This window comes from Mesocricetus auratus, unplaced genomic scaffold (assembly GCF_017639785.1).
Source record: "Mesocricetus auratus isolate SY011 unplaced genomic scaffold, BCM_Maur_2.0 Super-Scaffold_100013, whole genome shotgun sequence".
NCBI lineage: Eukaryota > Metazoa > Chordata > Mammalia > Rodentia > Cricetidae > Mesocricetus > Mesocricetus auratus.
In genome coordinates this window covers 46,122,084-46,141,886 of record NW_024429196.1, presented here as the reverse complement: position 1 = coordinate 46,141,886, position 19,803 = coordinate 46,122,084, and the positions used below count along the sequence as shown (strand labels likewise).

Genomic DNA, 19,803 nt, shown 5'->3' with positions numbered 1-19,803 from the left:
ATCATACATTTGAGCATAGTAACATTAAAAAAGCTTTTGTGGGATTGACAGATACTGTGAAGAAGTGGGTAAGTACTGTTTATCAGTTCCAAAAATCAAATCTTGTATGCACCATAGGCTTCTCACGGAGCAAACTCCTGTCAGTGAAAACTAAGGGGGAACACCAAACTATGAAGTGTGCTTTAACGCTAGGTAGCCGTTAGTCCTGTTTTATCTCCACATGCTTGATAAGACGACTTTAATATTCAAGTGCTAGGGGATTGTTTTAGTTCATGTATACACACCGGTCGTTAACCTGGGGTCGACTCACTTGGAAAAAACTAATAAACGTATCTCACAACAGTGCCAAACGGTGCCCAAAAAAAGATGGGTTACATCTCACAACAGTGCCAACTGTGCCCAAAAAAGATGGGTTACATCTCACAACAGTGCCAACTGTGCCCAAAAAAAGATGGGTTACGTATCTCACAAGTGCCAAAACTGTGCCCAAAAGATGGCTTTCACTCAAGCGACACAGAAAGAGTTAAGGTTGAGAACGGATAGTAGGACAACTGAGAAAGTTATTAGCTCTTTTACGAGAAAAAGTGGGTGGCTCTGAAAAGAGCCTTTGTTTTGCGTAACTTCCACCAGGGCAGTCCAAGACAAAGATCAAAAACTTATTTTCCCTTGGCCTTGTGGTGGCTCTCGGTCTTCTTGGGGAGCAGCACCGCCTGGATGTTGGGCAGGACGCCGCCCTGAGCGATCGTCACGCGGCCCAAGAGCTTGTTGAGTTCCTCATCATTGCGGATGGCCAGCTGCAGGTGGCGCGGGATGATGCGAGTCTTCTTGTTGTCGCGGGCCGCGTTGCCAGCCAGTTCCAGGATCTCGGCCGTCAGGTACTCCAGCACGGCCGCCAAGTACACCGGGGCGCCGGCGCCCACCCGCTCCGCGTAGTTGCCCTTGCGAAGGAGGCGGTGAACGCGGCCCACGGGGAACTGCAGGCCAGCCCGGGAGGAGCGGGTCTTGGCCTTGGCGCGAGCCTTACCGCCCTGTTTGCCGCGTCCAGACATAGCTAAATCTAAGTGAGAATAAAGAAGTAAAACAAAAGAGGGAAACACAATAACTGATAAGCAAGGAACGAGAAATATTTATACTAACAGGAGGGATTCTGCCCATGTTTTCTCATTGGTTAATATATATTACCCAATAGAAATTAAGAGTTTGGGTTCCTCATTTGCATAAGGCGCTTTCTTTACTGTCTACTCTGTATTTTGTTGTTGTTGTTGTGTTTTTCTTTAATTTTCTACTGAAAACACAATTAAAATAGGCCTCAAGACATCCAGTCTTTGAACTTTCCCCTTAAAAACTTCCTCAGCCAAAAAGAGTACTCTGCTTGTTCCCGAACAGGCAGGGTCTGAGTGGCAACTCTTAATAAAGAAACCTTTTTTACATTCAGTGTGGTGCTTCCTTGGGGGTGGATTTTTGGAGTTCAGAGATCTGGGCATAACACCATTACTTATGCATCTACAGCTGCTGAGTGTTAAGGGCTCATGATCTGATAAATTAGGCTTCTGAAATACAGTTATAGATGAATGAACAGCAGGAAACATATAAATTAGAAGTCTTGAAGCATCACAGGAAAGAAAAATACCTACTCCAAAACTCAGTTTAATTTAGGTGGTTCTGTGATTTTTTTTTTCTCTATAGACCATGGAAATGTAATAAAGAACAGGTAGGCTTTTTTTTAAGGGATTAATACATATATTTTCTTCAAGTATATTAAATTAACGATAACAATGTCTAGTGCTAACTTGTAGAATTTCTTTGATAAACTTGCCCTACTTCAGGTTTAAAGAAGGGATTTATCTAAATTGAACTTCTTTTGTAGGGTTTGTCTTCAGATGACTAAGAGGGGGGTTCAAGAAATCTATGTGTTAGGCTGGTATTTTCAAAATTATTTTATAACACTGGAGTATTTTTGAGAAGCATGGATTATTTTAGTATATAAGAAGAAAATGAAAAAGTTGAATAATGAAATCACAATAAAAGAAATATTATAGGAATGTATTGTTGTGCTAGGCAGTGGTGGCATACACCTTTAATCCCTGCACTTGGGAGGTAGAGGCAGGCAGATCTGTGAGTTTGAGACCTACCAGTTCTACAAGAGTCAGTTCCAGGATAGCATCCAAAGCCATAGAGGAATCATATCTCTAAAAACCAAAGAGAGAAAGAGAGAGAGAAAAAGAGGGGGGGAATGTATTGTTTTAGAATAAAAGTGATTAGAATTAGATTATATTGCCACTTATAATTGCCAACTGGAAAAGATTTAGAAATTGATCATGCACACATATTGGAGAGCAAAATGGTACTTTGGAGGAAGGCAGCTGGGGTATAGGTATTGAAAATATGTTATGTTTATCATTGAACCCACAAATCACACCTTTAATATACACCATAGTGGGTTTCCATAACTGCATAGAGAAGTATCAAAGCATACTTTTATTGTTTGAAAAACTGTCTCAATTTGCCTGCCATGTTTGTATTTGAAATTATTGGTAGTTGTGAGTATTTTACGTAATGGACAGGAGGCATATTTTCAGGAATTATAAAAAAACAAAACACCTGATTCACACATATAATTTAAGTCATAAGATCAAAAACTACTGAGCAAGCAAAAATCAAACAAACACCATTGTGGGCTCCAGATGTAACTGGGTGAAAAGAATGCTTGCATAATACACACGAAGTCACGGGTTTGAATGCCAGAACAATATTAACAGGTATTAATGACACATTCCTACAATCCCAGCTAATCCCAACACTTGGCAGGGAGAAGCAAGAAGATCATAAATATCATGTTGAAAGACCCCAGGCGGGGGGACTTTCACGGGAGGGAGACCCGAACCCAAGGAACACCGAGGCCACGAGCTTGGATGCAAACAGCAAGAGGCTTTATTGATAATACACGGGTACCCGGGGCGTCTCAGTCTCGGGAACTGAGAGCCCCGAGCTGGGGACTCAGGGGTTCTTTTATAGCAAAAAGCGCAGTACAGAAGCGAGAAGCCTAGTTACGGGACCCTGATTGGGTAATTTAAATGAGGCTGGGGCTCAGAACGAGATTTCTCTCATCTGGACAGAGAGGCAATTAAGGTTTCTCTCATCTGGACAGAGAGGCAATTAAGGTTTCTCTCAGAACTCAATTCTCGGCCTTGGCCCTATCTGAAGAACAAAGGTTTCTGTGCCTGCCCAATCTTTCTGGGCTGGCTGTGCAGACCATAGACACCTGGGCCCCTATCTGGACAGAGATAGTAGTGACTATGCAGCTGTAAAGACCTTGAGCTGAGCTTCCTTCTGATCAAAAAAAAATGACTATTCGGCTGAGCTGTGGGGGAAAGGAATTTTCCATAAGCCTCAGCTGCTTGCGCTGGGCCGGGGTCTTTCAATGTCATAGTGATTTCAACTTCTTATTTAATTTAAAATTTTGCTGAAAGATGCTGAAGACAGAATTGAGAAGCCTTCATCTTCCTACTTGCAATTAAGGAAGAAGAGGGCATCCTTTGACTCTTGTTTATGCATTTTGCCCCCTATTTCTCCCAATTATTTTGTTGTCCTTATTTTCCAAAATCTGTCATTGTTTCTTCCAATATGGCATAATATGAAATAAAACATCAACTAATAACGTCTTTCTGTGTGAAAAAAGACCAAAAATAAAGAGGAAATGTGGGCTAGCAAAAGGCAAGAAAACAATCTAGAAAATAATCCCTACATTGTGAGATCATTCAGAAAATGGTAAACAATACAACCGTGTCTCACTCCAAAGGGCACCTCGAGGTTAGTTTCTTTAACTGCATACTATATTTTAGGTCTTTTCTCAGTGTTGGGGTTGGAGGTGTATTCTGATATGAAAATATTTTTAAGACAAAGATTTTAACAACAGTATTCCATGTGCAGTAACAGTCTCCTCTCTGTCTCTGTCTTTCTCTTGCCCATCTTTCTGTGTATTTCCTGTTTTCAATACAGGACTTCTCTGTGTAGCCCTGGCAGTCCTGGAACTTGCTCTGTAGACGAGGTTGGCCTCAAAGTCTTCTTTCCTTTTGCCTTTCTATTGGTTCCAGGGTTTTATCTCAGGTTTAGTAGGCTTGTGTGGCAAGCATTCCACACTTTCATAATTTTTAAGCACACATGATTTTTGTATTCACTGGCAATAAAAAGGAAAAAAGAAATCATACTTTTAGCTATTTGGGATGAGTAAAGGGGATGGGGGAAGGAGCCAAAGAGATGGCTAATAGCATTTGCTGCTCCTTCAAAGGACCCGAGTTTCGTTCCCAGCACCTATGTGAAGTAGATCACAACCACAGGTAACTCCAGCGCACTCACACTCACACACACACACACCCATAAATCCTTTTTTAAAAAAAGCAAGAGAATTTGATATGTGCCTGCCTCTGTCTCCAGGATTTAAAGAACCACACCACCACTGGGTTTAAAGGATTGCGCCACCAGTGTTAGATTCTGACAAGTATTTGCATAGCATACTCCAGAGTCTGGCTTTCTTTTTTAAGAAATCATTAAACCAATAAGAAAACCCTTGGGTCAGTCCAATATCGTGGATCCAAAATACATCTTGAAATATTTTCGATGATTTGCTCATTTCAGAAAATTTATTTCCTCATCTGTCATATTACCTCAAAGCCAGTGTGTGGGGGGGGACGGACTTATTTTTCAATAAGTTCTGCCTTATCTGACATTGTCCATTTTTCCTGCTCAGGTGACTGCTCAATTCTTCCAGCCAAAGCTATTAACCAGCTTTTAGATATTACTTTGGGAATCCATTTGTCATAAAGGTCCTTCTCAGCAAAGAAAATTGGCTAAAGATACTTAGCTCTAGTGAGTTCCAGCTACTATCAGTGCTCAAACCCTAGATGTACAAACCCCACAATTTCTGGATGCAAGAAAAATTTCTAATTTAAACAGCTGTAGTTGTTTTCTATCGAAGGGCTGAACTGGCTGTTTATGAACTGAATCAAAACGTCCATAGTTGCTGTTCCCAGTAAAATCGCAATGCAACAGAAACTGGAGCCTAAAGGAAACTGTAAACTATATCAGCCATTCAATAAAAGCTCGCACTCTTAAATTTCGGACAAAGATACATTACATTAAGGCTAACTTAAAGAGACACCCACAGCAAAGACACCAATTACAACTCTGTTTTGATGGAGTAGGTGGCTCTGAAAAGAGCCTTTGGGTTTTAAGAGCGAGATGGGCACGCTCACTTGGAACTAGTATACTTGGTGACGGCCTTGGTGCCCTCGGACACAGCGTGCTTGGCCAGTTCCCCGGGCAGCAGCAGGCGCACAGCCGTCTGGATCTCCCGGGACGTGATGGTCGAGCGCTTGTTGTAATGCGCCAGGCGAGAGGCCTCTCCAGCGATGCGCTCGAAGATGTCGTTGACGAACGAGTTCATGATGCCCATGGCCTTGGAGGAGATGCCGGTGTCGGGGTGTACCTGCTTCAGCACCTTGTACACGTACACGGAGTAGCTCTCCTTGCGGCTGCGCTTGCGCTTCTTGCCGTCCTTCTTCTGTGCTTTAGTAATGGCTTTCTTTGAGCCTTTCTTAGGAGCTGGAGCGGACTTCGAAGGCTCAGGCATCGTTTTCAGACCAGCGGTATACGACACAACACTCTTAAAATGGGAAAATGAAGAGGGAAAGACCTGGGTTGTTTTATTTATAGTCTTGAAATTCAAATGAAGCCGTTAAAGTACTCACTTGTGATTGGACAACAATAGGATTTTTTAACAAACGAGACAGCTCATGCAAATGAGGGTATCTAAAAGTCTTATTGTCTATTGGACGTAAGAACAAGTTTATTTTGACCAATGCGACCGCTTTCTTTTGTGACTAAGCATAATCTACAACATATTTGAATGTTGGTTTTCAGTTTATGTAACTTACATAACTTTTGAGCATGGCAAGCAAGGCAGTAATACTCGTTACAAGGCCAACTCCCTGACTGGCCTGCAGTTCCAGGTGGGCCGTGGTACCGCCTTCTCCGCAATAGCAGGTATTCCCAGCCTGTGAGTGCCGGCGCCCCGGTGTAACTGGCGCCCGTGCTGGAGTAGCTGGCTGCCGAGATCCTTGAGCTGGCTGGCAAAGCCGCCAGCGACTACAAGATGGTGCTCTCCGTGCCACCTTCAGCTGGCCATCCGCAACAAGGAGTTCAAGCTGCTGGGCCGCGTGACCATCGCACAGGACGGTGTCCTGCCCAACATCCAGGCGGTGCTGCTGCCAGAACCAACACCAAAGTGGGGAGGTAGCGCCAATTTGTCTAAAGCCTCTTTTAAGAGCTACCCACATTTTCACAAAGCAAGCCGACAACAAAGATCTAGTGTCCTTTTAATCCATGGTTGCAGAAACAAATGTTGGCATTCATAAGTAAAATGTCACGAGCTTATTGTCTCCAATTTGAAATTAACGTATTCTTACGTTTTATGTCTAAAAATTTGAATTCCTAAAGCAATGTCCCTATTCCCTAGGGAACTTATCCCTTTTAAGAACAATACTCCAAGTTAGGATTGCAGAATCATAATTTCACCTTAACTCCGAAGTAGTTACACATTGTACCGAGGCAAAACAATAAGATCAAGAAGACACAGAAAAATGGAGAATGAGCAAGATGCTCAGTCTTCTTCGAATGCTACATTAAAAAAAATTCCTAAAATAAGTAATAGGAGAGTGTCATAATGATTTGGCCAATCAGGTCTCTTTACGTTGCTCATTACTCAGAGTACTATTCAGCCAATGAATTTGTGGCGCGGGACTTTCGAATAGTTACGAGGCCAATCAGGATAATTCTGAGTCTATTTAAGGGCAAGATTTTCCTTGCTGTGTAACACTTGGTTGTTTACCACAGCTATGGCTCGTACCAAGCAGACCGCTCGCAAGTCCACCGGCGGCAAGGCCCCGCGGAAGCAGCTGGCCACCAAGGCTGCCCGCAAGAGCGCCCCGGCCACCGGCGGCGTGAAGAAGCCCCACCGCTACCGACCGGGCACCGTGGCCCTGCGTGAGATCCGGCGCTACCAGAAGTCCACCGAGCTGCTGATCCGCAAGCTGCCGTTCCAGCGCCTGGTGCGCGAGATCGCGCAGGACTTCAAGACCGACCTGCGCTTCCAGAGCTCGGCCGTCATGGCGCTGCAGGAGGCCAGCGAAGCCTACCTGGTGGGTCTGTTTGAGGACACCAACCTGTGCGCCATCCACGCCAAGCGAGTCACCATCATGCCCAAGGACATCCAGCTTGCCCGACGCATCCGTGGGGAGCGGGCATAGTGTTATCGACCTCAAAACTTAAAAGCAAAAGGCTCTTTTAAGAGCCACCCAAAATTTCATGTAATCGTGCTGTACATAATGAATGCGTTCTAACCTTTGTATGTAAAGGTAAGTATGGTTTGTGCAAGCTATAACTTTATTACATTAGTGTTCTGGGTTTTGCTGGATTCTTAAGGTCTAGTAACACTGAGCTGAATCTTCGCAAATTTCACCCTCAGAAGTGTTTTTGAAGTATTTTAATTCTAGCTTCTGGTTCAGGGTTTCTCATTACTCCACTATATTCATTCTTGGAACTCATGACACTACATGATCTTGCCAAGAGTTTAAGTGAATCCTCAGCATAGTGTCCCTTGAAGCCTCATATTAGGAATGCTGGCAACAATTATTGCTAATATATAATCATATCTGTGGACACAACATCTCATTAAACCCAAAATGAGTGTAAATGTCACCCAAAATACTCATCACCTTTTAACAATCACATGAAAGTTAATTGGTTTGTTTTTGTTGTTTCCTTTCTTTTCTCTTAGGTTTTTTGAGACAGGTTTTCTCTGCATCCCTGGTTATTCAGGAACTGCTCTGTATACCTAGCTGGCCTGGATCTCTTGAGATATGCCTGCCTCTGATGAGTGCTGGAATGAACTAAAGGCATGGGCCACCACATTGTTATGAGTTGAATTGTAATTGAGATTATGATCAGGTGAACATAAAATGAACACCTTCACTACATATGATGCAAATATTAAAAATATAAAGAAATGAAACAAGAACCCAAGCCTAAATGGCTAATACATAATAAAATAAACTTATATTCATAACTTTATAACAAAATGACCATAGAATGACTACAATCTTAAAACACCATCCACACCATCCAGGACGTTAGAAGTTGGAGATCAGACACTTGGCTTTCATTACCTTCCAGGTAAAATTTCTCTCCAAGCTTTGGCTTTTTCAAATCATACATGGCCTGCCTCCCCACCTGCATCCTATGTTCTGTTTACATTCATTTTTGCAGAAGCTCATATGCATTGAAACTCTGGCCCAGGAGTGTAGCTGCTTTCTAGAATGCTTTGGAAGTTGATGCCATTATCAGAAAAAGCGGGGAGAAGCACATAGTGAAAACAATGAAGTCCATTATAAGCAATTTATAGACTTATTCAGTGTTGAATAACATCTTTCTAAAAAGAAAGTGGTCCTTGTGGGATAAAGTAAAATTAAAACAGTGGATCATCAGAGAGACCCCCAGAAGACATTGGTATGAATTAAGAACTGAGAAGAATCCTTATCCTCATCATGAGGCTGAAGCAAGTTGATAAGGAATTTGAGGCCTGGCTGTCCTACATAGTAAGTTACATGAATCAGCATTGACAACAAAGTGACATCTTGTCTCATACAAAGAAATGTAAAGGTAGTTAGACTAGATTATTATAACTATTACTAGGTTTCAAATCATTTTTTCCCACTTCAGACTAAGGGATTTTAATGTTATCTACCAACAAAAATTACCAGCCTGTCTCACAGCAAACAAATACAATTAATAGCTTCTGCTAAATAGGTTTGTATCAAAATGGATGATCAAATATAATTTCTTCTTTTTCTTCAAAGGTGATTCTGTTTCAGATATAAGGCTGCCTCCAGATAGACAGGAGAAGCTGTGATAGACTGGACTTGATTAAATTCTGAACTTGGTCAGAGCTGACATGAAGCAAAACACAAGATATTAATGATTCTGTCTAAACTTCAGGGCCACATCAGAATTATGGCTTCCTCAGAAAGTGTTAGATACTACCCCAGAGCACATGTTTTTCCCTACACTATTTACTATCAGAACTGAATGGCAGACAAGCATTTGAAATTTAGCTAGTCTAGTTCAAATTGTGCTTTAAATGTAGTTTATTCAAGATTACAAAGATGAAAAAAAGTTAACAAAATATCTTTATATTACTTATTTATCCTAGGTTGACAGTCTTAAAATAAAAATACAGTTTAGATATTTCTTTGTAGTTCTGGTCGCAAGATTAGAAAATTTTAATAAAATGTTTCATATAGTTTTATGGAAAATTTTTACTATGTAGAAAATAATGATATTGACTCATGGATCCTTAATGTTACCAAGACTCCATTCTTTTTTTTTTTTTTTTTTTTTTTGGTTTTTCCAGACAGGGTTTCTCTGTGGCTTTGGAGGCTGTCCTGGAATTCGCTCTGTAGACCAGGCTGGTCTTGAACTCACAGAGATCCGCCCGCCTCTGCCTCCCGGGTGCTGGGATTAAAGGTGTGGGCCACCAACGCCCGGCCCAAGACTCCATTCTTAATCTCTAAAATGTGAGTAATAACAACACCCACCCCAATGTGCTATGCCAAGACTGTTGTGAAATAAATGTGTAATAAACAGATTCTGTGTTTAGGTTACTATAAATAAGTGATCAGGAAATGCTAGCTCTTAATAAGTGATGCTACCACCAGCCACTAGTCCCTGATCCCTTCCAAACTCCTCTGATGGTATAGTCCTGCATTCATGGCTTTTGTTCATCTCTAGCTGGGATTTCAAATACAAACTATATCTAATTGCTATAGATGGATATAAGCTTGGAAAGAAAAAAGAATGTTACCTCAATGTTTGCCTTGTTGGCATGAGGATTACATTGAACTGAAAATCAGCAGATGCAGGAAAAACCTGTTTTCCTCTAGCCAACCTAAAATCAGAATGAATTTCCCTTGTAAAGGAATCTCCATTCTTATACTTGGCAAGTAGAGCAATTCCTACCACTCTGGATGTGGAGAGGGCAGTGACATGAGGCCTTACTCGGACAAGACTGTCAAAGAGTTTGATTGTCATCTTTTGAAACTTGAACCCGCTTTCCTGGGCTACCATAATTCATTTGAAGTTACGCAGCCTAACTTTATCTTTGAGTTTCATTCATTTTCTGTGAATGCTGTCCTTACAAAATAAGAATGAACTTGACTTTTTTTCTTCTGTTCATCTGAGCTTTATCAGTTCATAGGCCACCAGATAACTCAAAATTTAATAAACATAAACTGAGAAAAGAATTTTTCTTAAGCAGACCAACTTTTAGGCTTAAGATAAACAGCTGGTCAGACCTAAGCCCATCACCTATTGAAGCACTTGTGCTGTGAGGAAAAGGGAAAAAAAAGTAAAGAAAATTAAAAAACAAAACAAAAAACAGAAAGATGGGGGGTTAGATGCCACGGGTAAGAGAATTTTTACCTCTCAAATAATCAAAGGAAATTGTTCTATATAAAAGTACAGACACAGGCTTCATATGTAGCTCAATAGAAGATCATTTGTCTGGCATACACAAAGCCCTAATACCAAAACTCAGGGAAATTTACAATAGGAAAAAACTCTACAAAAATATGTTTATGCAACATTTCCTATATTTAGATCAATTTTACATATCCAAATTCAATAAACTGAAACCCAAAGAAGCATTGAGTGAAAATTATAAAAGCAATTATCTTTTCTTGGGATGATGATTCCCATATAACTCTTGGAATGTAGAAATCAAGTAAATGTATAGAATTGAAAATATGTGAAAAAGATGCACTATAGTGGATAGTTTGAATAGTGCCATTATTTTGAGCTCTGTTGTTATACTATCACTAATAAATTATTTACTGGTGATGGAACTCAAGGCCTCACTACAGAAAAGCATGCTGCTTCCACACAGCCTCAGTCTTTAAACACGATTTGTGGTTTGAGTTGAAGTAACATTTTTGTTGTCTGGGTGTTAGGTTACTTTGATTTTTGTTATGGTGGTTTGTATATGCCTTCATTAGTTTGGTTTGGTTTGCTTTGTTTTTGACAGTCTCTCTCTACATGGTCCTGGCCTTTCTGGAATTCGCTATGCAGATCAGGCTGACCATGAACTCACAGAGATCCACCTGCCTCTGCCTCCCAAGCGCTGGGATTAAAGGTTTGCGCCATCATACCCAGCATAGTTGTTGTTTGTTTTCTAGATAAGATTTTGCTGAGTTAGTTTTGGTCTACAACTCAAGATGCTCCTCCCTAAGTGTTGGCTTTACAAATGTGCCACTTCACCCTTTGCTATATTTAGCATCCACAATTACATCCCTGATTGCTACAGCTTGTTCATTTCAGGTCAGTGATGTATTTCCCATGACAGGAGTTCACATGGCTCAGGGAGGAACTAGGAAACTTCACTGAGGGATGAGGAAATATAGCCTGCACATCTTTCATTTAGGCCCTCCCCTGTAAATTTCTAGGGAGATAACACAAATACCTGAACAGAAAGAAAAACATTTTGTTGTTATTTTTGTTGTTCCATAAGAAACCCTGCTAGTTCCACAATTCTTTTTAATACAATCTTAATAAAAATGCCAAGAAGCTTTCTTCCGAGTGATGGGATACTAAAGAACATATTAAAATACATATTAAACACCAAAAAAAAGGAGGGAGGGAGGGAAGGAAAGAAAGAAGGAAGGAAGGAAGGAAGGAAGGAAGGAAGGAAGGAAGGAAGGAAGGAAGGAAGGAAGAGAAAAAGAAAATAACTGGGCATGGTGGCAAAGATCTGTTAGCCCAGCTATAGGAGGCTGAGACAGGAAGAAGATTCCAAGTTTCAGGCCAGTCGTCTGGGCCACAGACAGAATGAGACCTATTTCACAAAATAAAAAGTAAAAACAAGGGGACACATTTCTGTAGTAGAACACCTGACAGCATGTTCAGTTAGTCCCCTGGATAACTAACTATTAAGGGGGTGTGGAAAGGAATTATTTCTTATCCCTTATTGAAGTCATTTATAAGGTAACAGTTTACGATTCAATATTTGAATTCTTGCTACGTGTTAAGTACCTTCCACACTGAATAAAGACTGATTGCCTACTTTAGAAACTACCAGAAAGACCCAAACAGAAATTTGAGATTAAGTCTAGCCAAGGAATTTAGCTTATGGAAAACGAGAAACTAAAGCTGGGAAGAATTGCGAGAGTTCACAGATAATCCCGAGGGCGTGGGGTAGAGGGTATGGGTCTGTTTGGTATGCTTTGCACTAAAAAACCTGTTTGTTCATTTAAACTTAGGACTCAAAAACACGAAGAAAACTAGATTTTCCTTTCTTGATCTCCTGGCTTTCCCGGGTGATAAACGTTTGGGATACTGAAATAAACACTGGATCCATTGTTGTGGAAATGCTTGCTGGTTTCTAAAAGGCATGCTTCCCACCACTATGGAAAATAGCAGCAATGACCCAGACTTCAACAAAACCTGTTCCGACTTTATGAAAAACCGTAATCTCAATCACCTTACCTAGGAGAAACGCTATGAGTATAAAAGAGTCCCCAACAGTGAATGAAAATTAAAGACTTTTATTTGAAGCAACCAACGCGTTTTCAACAGATAGTAATTTACTCATTGCTTAAGTATTTTGGACTGCACAAAGCATAGCAAGAAACCTCAGTATTTATGCAAGGCCGATCGTTAGAACTTATGTACTTCAGGAAGCTGAAGCAATATCAGCCCTAGGACTATCTAAAATCAGAGCCTGTGTGAAAATAAGGCCACACACACACACACACACACACACACACACACACACACACACACACACACACGTACGCACTCACGCACACGCGCTCACAAAATGGCTGACCAAAGTTGTGACGCAGTTTGACCGAACATTCCGAACCGAAAGTACGAGAAATACCAGTCCCAGGTCCGACACAACGGGGCGGGTGGCTCCTTCCCTCAAAATCAGCTAAATGTCTCTAAGTTAAGGAAGTCAACTCGTCGGCGCTAGCACCCGACTTCCTCCCAAGCTTCGCAACACGGTAGGAAAGATGCGTTTCTCTACGTAATAAATGAAAGCTTCGGGAGAAGGCAACACCGACTGGAGCCCAATCAAATTGAGGTCTGAGGTGTGGGGCGGGAGTGAGCCAACCCGCAAGCAGGGCGGAACATTCAAACCACTTAGCAAGTCCAGCACTAACTAGCACCTAGGGTTACTCTTGGCTGTTGACAGCGGTGGAAGGGTGTAACAGCACTTAGCAGCTCCTCGGCCGCCCAGCTCAAGCACAACCCAGTGTGATAGGGAACCCCACCCCGCAGAGCGCTGACTGAACTGCATCCCAGGAAAACTGCCACTGCAGAGAGCAATTGTCACAGCTCTTTTAAGTGGAAGTGGTGGCTCTGAAAAGAGCCTTTTGGGTTTAAGGGAGACAGCCTACTTCTTCTTGGCTGCAACCTTCTTGGGCTTAGCAACCTTGGGCTTGGCAGCCTTCGGTTTCACGGCCTTGGAAGCGGTCTTGGCTTTCTTGGGCTTGGCAACCTTAGCCTTCTTTGGACTCTTAGCCACTTTCTTGGTGACGGCAGCCGCCGCGGGCTTCTTAGCCTTTTTCGGGGTTTTCTTGGCGGCTTTCTTGGGTGTGGCAGCACCAGTCGCCTTCTTGGGCTTCTTTGCTCCAGCGGGCTTCTTAGCCTTGGCCGCGCCTGCCTTCTTGGCTTTAGGCTTGGCCTCGCCGGAAGCCGCCTTCTTGTTGAGCTTGAAGGAGCCGGAGGCGCCGGTGCCCTTGGTCTGCACCAGGGTGCCCTTGCTCACCAGGCTCTTGAGCCCCAGCTTGATGCGGCTGTTGTTCTTCTCCACATCGTAGCCGGCGGCCGCCAGCGCCTTCTTGAGCGCGGCCAGGGACACGCCGCTGCGCTCCTTGGAGGCGGCCACAGCCTTGGTGATGAGCTCGGACACCGGGGGCCCGGTCGCCTTGCGGCGAGCCCCTGCGGGTTTCTTGGCAGCCTTCTTCTTAGCAGGCGCCTTCTCCGCAGGGGGAGCGGCAGCGGGGGCGGCAGGAGCAGTCTCCGACATGATGAGGATCTGCAACTCAGGAACTAGTGGCAATACTCAGATGGGGTAGCGCGGGCCCGTCTGCGGTATATATAGAGCGCAGGCGCGCGCTGATTGGTGCTCCGGCGGCCTGCCTGGCTGGCAAGCTCAGAGCAGCCGCGCTGCGCCCAACTTGTGTTTGTTACACTTCACAAAAAGGAGAAAATATTAAAATGTCTTGCTCCAAATATCTCGAGTTTGGTCAGTAAAGGATCCGAGAAGCCTCAGGCTTCGGAATATCTGTTTATTTTTTCCTCATTCCCAAAGACAATGCACATAGAAGTCCCTAACTCCCCCAACTCCAAAGGAAGTCCCAGGCAAATAGAGACCACTTTCTGTTTTTCTTCTAAATTACCTGGTCGCTCCTTTGCCCCTGAAAGTTCTCTTTCTCAGGGATTATAGGGCACATGCTTCCCTTAATTTAGGAACAAAAATGAAATGATTTCCGCCTAAATTTTCACGATTATTCTCTTTCTTCGCGAGGGAAGTAACACAAGTCCTTGGTGACTTCTGAGGACGTACCCACCATAACCGTGGACTAGGACTGGGATTTCCAGTCTAAAGCAGTTTGGGCAGGTTGACAGGGGCTTCATAGGCCTTGAGGGTATACCATGTGGTGGGCGTCTTAGGACTTAAATATCTGATTTAAAGACACTGTCCAATTCTTTTCACTTGTGGGGGCGGGGCACCCCTTTCACTTCTTTGAAGGGGAAACATTGGGCTGTATTTTTAAAGCTCTTGGTTCCCCTCTGAGTTTTGCAAAGTAGGGGGTCTAGCTCTGAAGAATAGAGATGATAAGGAGGGAAAAGAACCCCATAAGCCTGCGTGAGTCATCTCCCCCCAAAAAAGTGTCAATTAGACCCTGAACGATCTGTTTTATAGCAAGGAGAAAATGTTTGCTTATTTTTCTGCAACACAGAATTTCTGAGCCTGGAAATTCTAATTTAGGAATAGTTTGTCTTAGTACAGGAGGGCCTTCTATATTTGGAGACAGTAAGGTACAGATCGAAATAAAGGCACTGACTTTACTAAAGTCTACGTTTGACTTATATTTGATCAATGTGAAGATTTGAAATAGAAAATTAGCGAATTTTTAACTGAGAGATAAGAAACAAGATAAATAGTGAACAGCTCTATGTCACCTCTTCTCAGCTCCTTTGAATAGGACAATTTGTATTCTATTCGAATTGCTTTGTTCGTTTAAGATCTTTAGCTTCATATTTTATCCTTAAGCACCAATTAATTATAATATTTTTAGTTAGAGAAAATAACAATTCTTTATTTAGGAGCAAAAGAAGTCCCCCTAATTCTATCAGAAATCTATCCAAGTACATGTCTACAAGAAAATACGTGGTGAGGTTGTTAGCATTAAAGTGTGTTAAAGTCACAAGGTTATACAAATTAAATTCAGGGATGTTTGGGAAACAAAGCATATTTTCTGAGACTGAGAATGATCCTGTGGTTTCACTTAGTAACATTTGTTTAGCATTTGGAAGCAGCACATACTAGGCTTGTGTCCTTTGGGAATTAACAGCCTAATGAGATTAGGGATGGATGAATTGCCACCAGTAGAGCCACTTTAAAATGGCCATCCTGTGTGGACTTTGGAATGGGAATTGTAAGACATTCTAAAAAGTATACAAACTATTGAAGTAGCTTCAAAATACCAATCTGGTTTAATAACAGAAATAAGAACATGTTACTTGCTCTGATTATGTGCAGAATGAACAAATGAATGCCTTTTTCATAAGTGTTCTTCTCCCCTGGGAAAATAGCTGTGTGCCATCTAGCTCCCCAGTGCTTACTTGTCTTCTCTTCACTGTAAATTGGCAACTTATTTTTAAATCTAAATCTGTGATTTGTTTACTTATTATGACCCTTCAAACTGTGTCAGTCAAATCATACCTTTTTAAATGCAATTCATTAGTAAGTTTTAACTGTTATAACTGAAAATTAGTTATATGCAAAAAAGATAACCCTGAAAATTGTTTATATTGTACAATACTAAGTTTTATGTCTAACTTTGCAGTCTGTGCAACGCTCTTTCCATGCCTGAGTAAATCACACTTTATCTTACTATATCCTTCTTTGAACTAAATTTGTCATCCAGGTTGCTTACTCACTAATGAGTTCAACCATTCTGTGACATGTGGTATTTATATATGAGTCAGATTTTTAACTATTCAAAAATGATATGCTAGTGCTTGATTAGTCAGCATGCCCTAAGGTCATCCAATCAGAATCTTCAGAAGTCTACCTCTAAAATGGAAAATGGAAAATCTGGGACATCAACTTTAAAGCAACCTGAGACTTAGTGTCTCTTGGAGTCTTAGATTTTGAAATACGTTGAATGAGCTTGAAGGCAAGAAAACTTTTGTTAATATGAGCTCAAAACAAAAGTTCAGATTATGGATGTGACCTTCCCATGAAATGAGGACACTGATGAAACATCGTGGTGATTGTCATATAATCTTGTATATTTGTATGTATGATGAAGGTTACAGATAGCTAAACTTTTGTCATGTTATACTGTTCAGGCTGTATTCCCATGCTGGGCAGAATTAAATATATAGATAATGTACTATCTAATCTGTAAGGAGCTGGAAACAGAAAAAGCTTAACAGCAAGATACACTCATAGGAAGGTGAGGGTAGTTAGGACATAAGGAATGGAGGCTTACATTTTTTTCTTTTCCGTTTCCTCCCTCCAATATGACAGAGTGGTATTGGAGCAGCTGTTAGAGGTAGCTACTTAACCACTAATAGTTAACCACTGGGTATCCCCTGACAGATACTAGTATAGATCCCAACTTTGAATGATTAGAACCTGCTTTTTCCTAACTATCAAGGGATGTTGCTAAAAGCCACAGCCATGTCTGCTTCAAAATGATAACTGATGCACTGTGAGGTAATTTGGGCAGCTTATGAAAAACTGCAAAAGTGATGTCAGAAGATTTAGAGCCTTGTACTATGTTTTCTCATTTCAGCTCATAATTTATACAATTAACATTAAGCAGTGTTTCTGCTATTTTCTCAATCTCTCCAGCAGATGTCTAGCAGTTACAAGATCAAACCTTTGCTACAATGGTTTCCCCAGATATCTGAGCACCGGAAGAGCCAAGACCTAACTTACTGAACTTTTATTCCCTCATGTACCGTCAAATGCAGTGGAAAAACCCACATACACCATGGTAGTAAAGCATAAAGGAAGGAAGAATTAAATACAAGTAGAGAATTACAAAAAGAGAGACACACTGCAAAACTTTCCCCTGACGTTTTGGATTTGGGATTGCCAACTGAGCCCTGGGATACACCGCCACCTCCTCCTCCTTCTTCCAATATTTTTTTTTCAGAAAACTTTAAAACAGTTTCAAAACCTCAAGCCCACCTTCCAAAGATACAGATTTGTCAATCACGAGAATACACTTTTTTTTATACCTCTCTAAGTCTCCTTACAATGAAGACACAAGAGGCAGACATAAATTAGATAATCACCTTGACCAGAATATTATCTCATACAATGCTTGTTTTGTAGGAAATATGATATACAGACTGTGCTAAGTATACTAAGACATTATTTTGTCATCCTGTACCACCAGGATGCTGTGGACACTGCACTGGACAGTCTCTGGGCATTCACTTAAGCATAGGACCTGTTATGAAGATAAAGATCAAGCAAGGAGTGCTGAGTGCTTCTCCTCTCAAGACCAAGCACCTGCTGGAACAGTCACAGACGAGCATTTCTGAGCAAGAACTCTTGATAGGAAAGCAAAGGTCCAAAAGAAAAAGAAAGATAAGAAAGGAGGTTAATAAGTTGCCTAAACCTTTTCCTTAATGAATTAGATATCCAACTGTGAAACTGCAACATAGGAGAACTGCTTAAGCCCAGCAAAGGGGATAACCCTGTCAGCCCAGCACTGGAGATTGACAGGCAGAAGGGTCAGAAATTCAAGACAGAGTTCAAGGCCAGCCTGTACTATGTGAAACCTGTCTCAAAAAGAAAACAAACAAGGAGAATAGCTTAACCTGGTGGTCCTCAAGCTCTTAAATTTCAAGCCCTTTTCTACTCCAATAATTTAGTAAATCCTCTGAAAATCGCTTAATATACTAAATCTGTGGTATGTACCATTTTAGGAATTGAAGTGATGTATTAAAATTGTAATCTGATAGTTGAAAGCTGTGATTTATTTGATAATCCTTTAGGATTTAAACTTAATTAAATGTTATTTATCATTATATGCTATTCACAGGTATGCTATGTATTCTACACTACAGATTTCTATTGAGTATGTAAAGAAACCATACAATATCAGCTGGAAAGTTCTTCATGCTTTAGTCCATACTAGGCTGACCCAAAATGTGTAAGATTTCTTGTGGGGGTGGAGATTACATTGCTGGTGCTGTCAAGGCTGGAGAGATACAGTTTCGAAGCAACCAGGGTTGGTTTTAATTCCACTTCCTCCATTCCTGTGCTAGGGACCCTGCCCAGTTCCTAAGCAACAACTTCCACTTAGTAAGGAATAAATAATGAGTGTTCCTCTTCTAGCTTTGTAGTAGATTCATTCATCCACTCCTATTTAACAGTTATTCACACTAGACTCTAAAGATATGAAAAGCCTCTGTTGTGGGCATGATTCTGAGAAAGGTAGTCCTCTCCTGAATCTGGAGAGATGGATGAGAATAGATCAAGTCCAACAAGCTGTTTCACTCTTTCTGATTACTTGTTCTTTTCTTAGATGCATTCCAAAGGTGTTATGCTAATAAAAGGAGATGGTGCTGAGCCATCACACATGGTAAGGAAGGGGCTGTGTGTGTGTGTGTGTGCGTGTGTGTGTGTGTGTGTGTGTATGTGTGTGTGTGTGTGTGTGCGCGCGCGCCTCTATGTGTTTACACAGGTGTAAACTAATGTGGGTATGCAGTGGGGGACCAGTAGAGAAGTAAATATCACAAGGCTATCACTCTCCACTTAAGGGTCTGCCTTAACAGTTCCCCTGTTTCATGCCCACCATGCAAGCTTGTGAAGATCCTCAGACAGAGGGAAGATCCCTCTGTCCCTGCTTCCTCATTCCAGGAAGATCATACATTTGAGGTCAGGAGGGTATGGATGGTGAATTCAGAAGAATCATGATGTTACATCTCTCTGCATATATTCGATGATTAATCTCAATCTGCTAATATTAAACAGACCTTCTGATGTGACCAAATTCTTATCAAGTTAACTGATCTAAGATTTGTAGCAGTCAATACATGAAATATAATTTTCATGGTTAATAGCAGCAGTTGTGTTTTCTTTATGATTTCACAAAACAAAGCAACATTGTATATTAGTCAAAAGCCTATCTACACTGGATAATAACTCAATTATCTGAGTTAAATTTAGCTTTGCTGTTTTCTGGTTCTATAACCTTGAACAGGTTAATTAACCTGCCTATGCTTCAGTTTATCATCTGACAAATGGCAATAATAATACCACATTTTTATAAGTTGTTATGGGATTTGTGAGTCAGTGCACATAGCTCTGGCATATTTACAATGTTTGTTATTTTTCATGTGTACATACAGAAACAGAATAAAATTTATTTTTAAAATATTGTACATAAACACCTGTATACTAACTAGTCCCCAGCCCTGTCAGAACTGATGTGA

At 41.4% G+C, this 19,803-nt stretch overlaps 4 protein-coding genes and 1 long non-coding RNA gene across 5 annotated transcripts; 2 read left to right on the top strand and 3 right to left on the bottom strand.

The window, feature by feature from the left end:
- Positions 1–586: 586 nt before the first annotated feature.
- Positions 587–1,090, bottom strand: LOC121143558 (histone H2A type 1-E). Its single transcript, XM_040755685.1, has one exon. The coding sequence runs from the start codon at positions 1,047–1,049 to the stop codon at positions 657–659; it is 393 nt and encodes a 130-aa protein (XP_040611619.1). The 5' UTR covers positions 1,050–1,090; the 3' UTR covers positions 587–656.
- Positions 1,091–5,198: 4,108 nt separating this feature from the next.
- LOC101827298 (histone H2B type 1-B) lies at positions 5,199–6,590 on the bottom strand. The gene is made up of 2 exons (XM_040755678.1): positions 6,574–6,590; positions 5,199–5,662 (listed from the first exon to the last, which is right to left on the bottom strand). Exon 2 carries the CDS (start codon positions 5,627–5,629, stop codon positions 5,249–5,251), a length of 381 nt encoding a protein of 126 aa, XP_040611612.1. The 5' UTR covers positions 5,630–5,662; positions 6,574–6,590; the 3' UTR covers positions 5,199–5,248.
- A 296-nt stretch (positions 6,591–6,886) lies between these two features.
- LOC110340247 (histone H3) lies at positions 6,887–7,358 on the top strand. Its single transcript, XM_021225072.2, has one exon. It carries the CDS (start codon positions 6,894–6,896, stop codon positions 7,302–7,304), a length of 411 nt encoding a protein of 136 aa, XP_021080731.2. The 5' UTR covers positions 6,887–6,893; the 3' UTR covers positions 7,305–7,358.
- A 5,276-nt stretch (positions 7,359–12,634) lies between these two features.
- H1-2 (H1.2 linker histone, cluster member) lies at positions 12,635–14,168 on the bottom strand. Its single transcript, XM_005066464.4, has one exon. The coding sequence runs from the start codon at positions 14,138–14,140 to the stop codon at positions 13,505–13,507; it is 636 nt and encodes a 211-aa protein (XP_005066521.2). The 5' UTR covers positions 14,141–14,168; the 3' UTR covers positions 12,635–13,504.
- LOC121143571 lies at positions 12,876–18,333 on the top strand. Its single transcript, XR_005880795.1, has 2 exons — positions 12,876–13,112; positions 17,207–18,333. It is a non-coding gene; the product is annotated as an uncharacterized LOC121143571 (long non-coding RNA).
- The last annotated feature ends 1,470 nt before the right edge of the window (positions 18,334–19,803 follow it).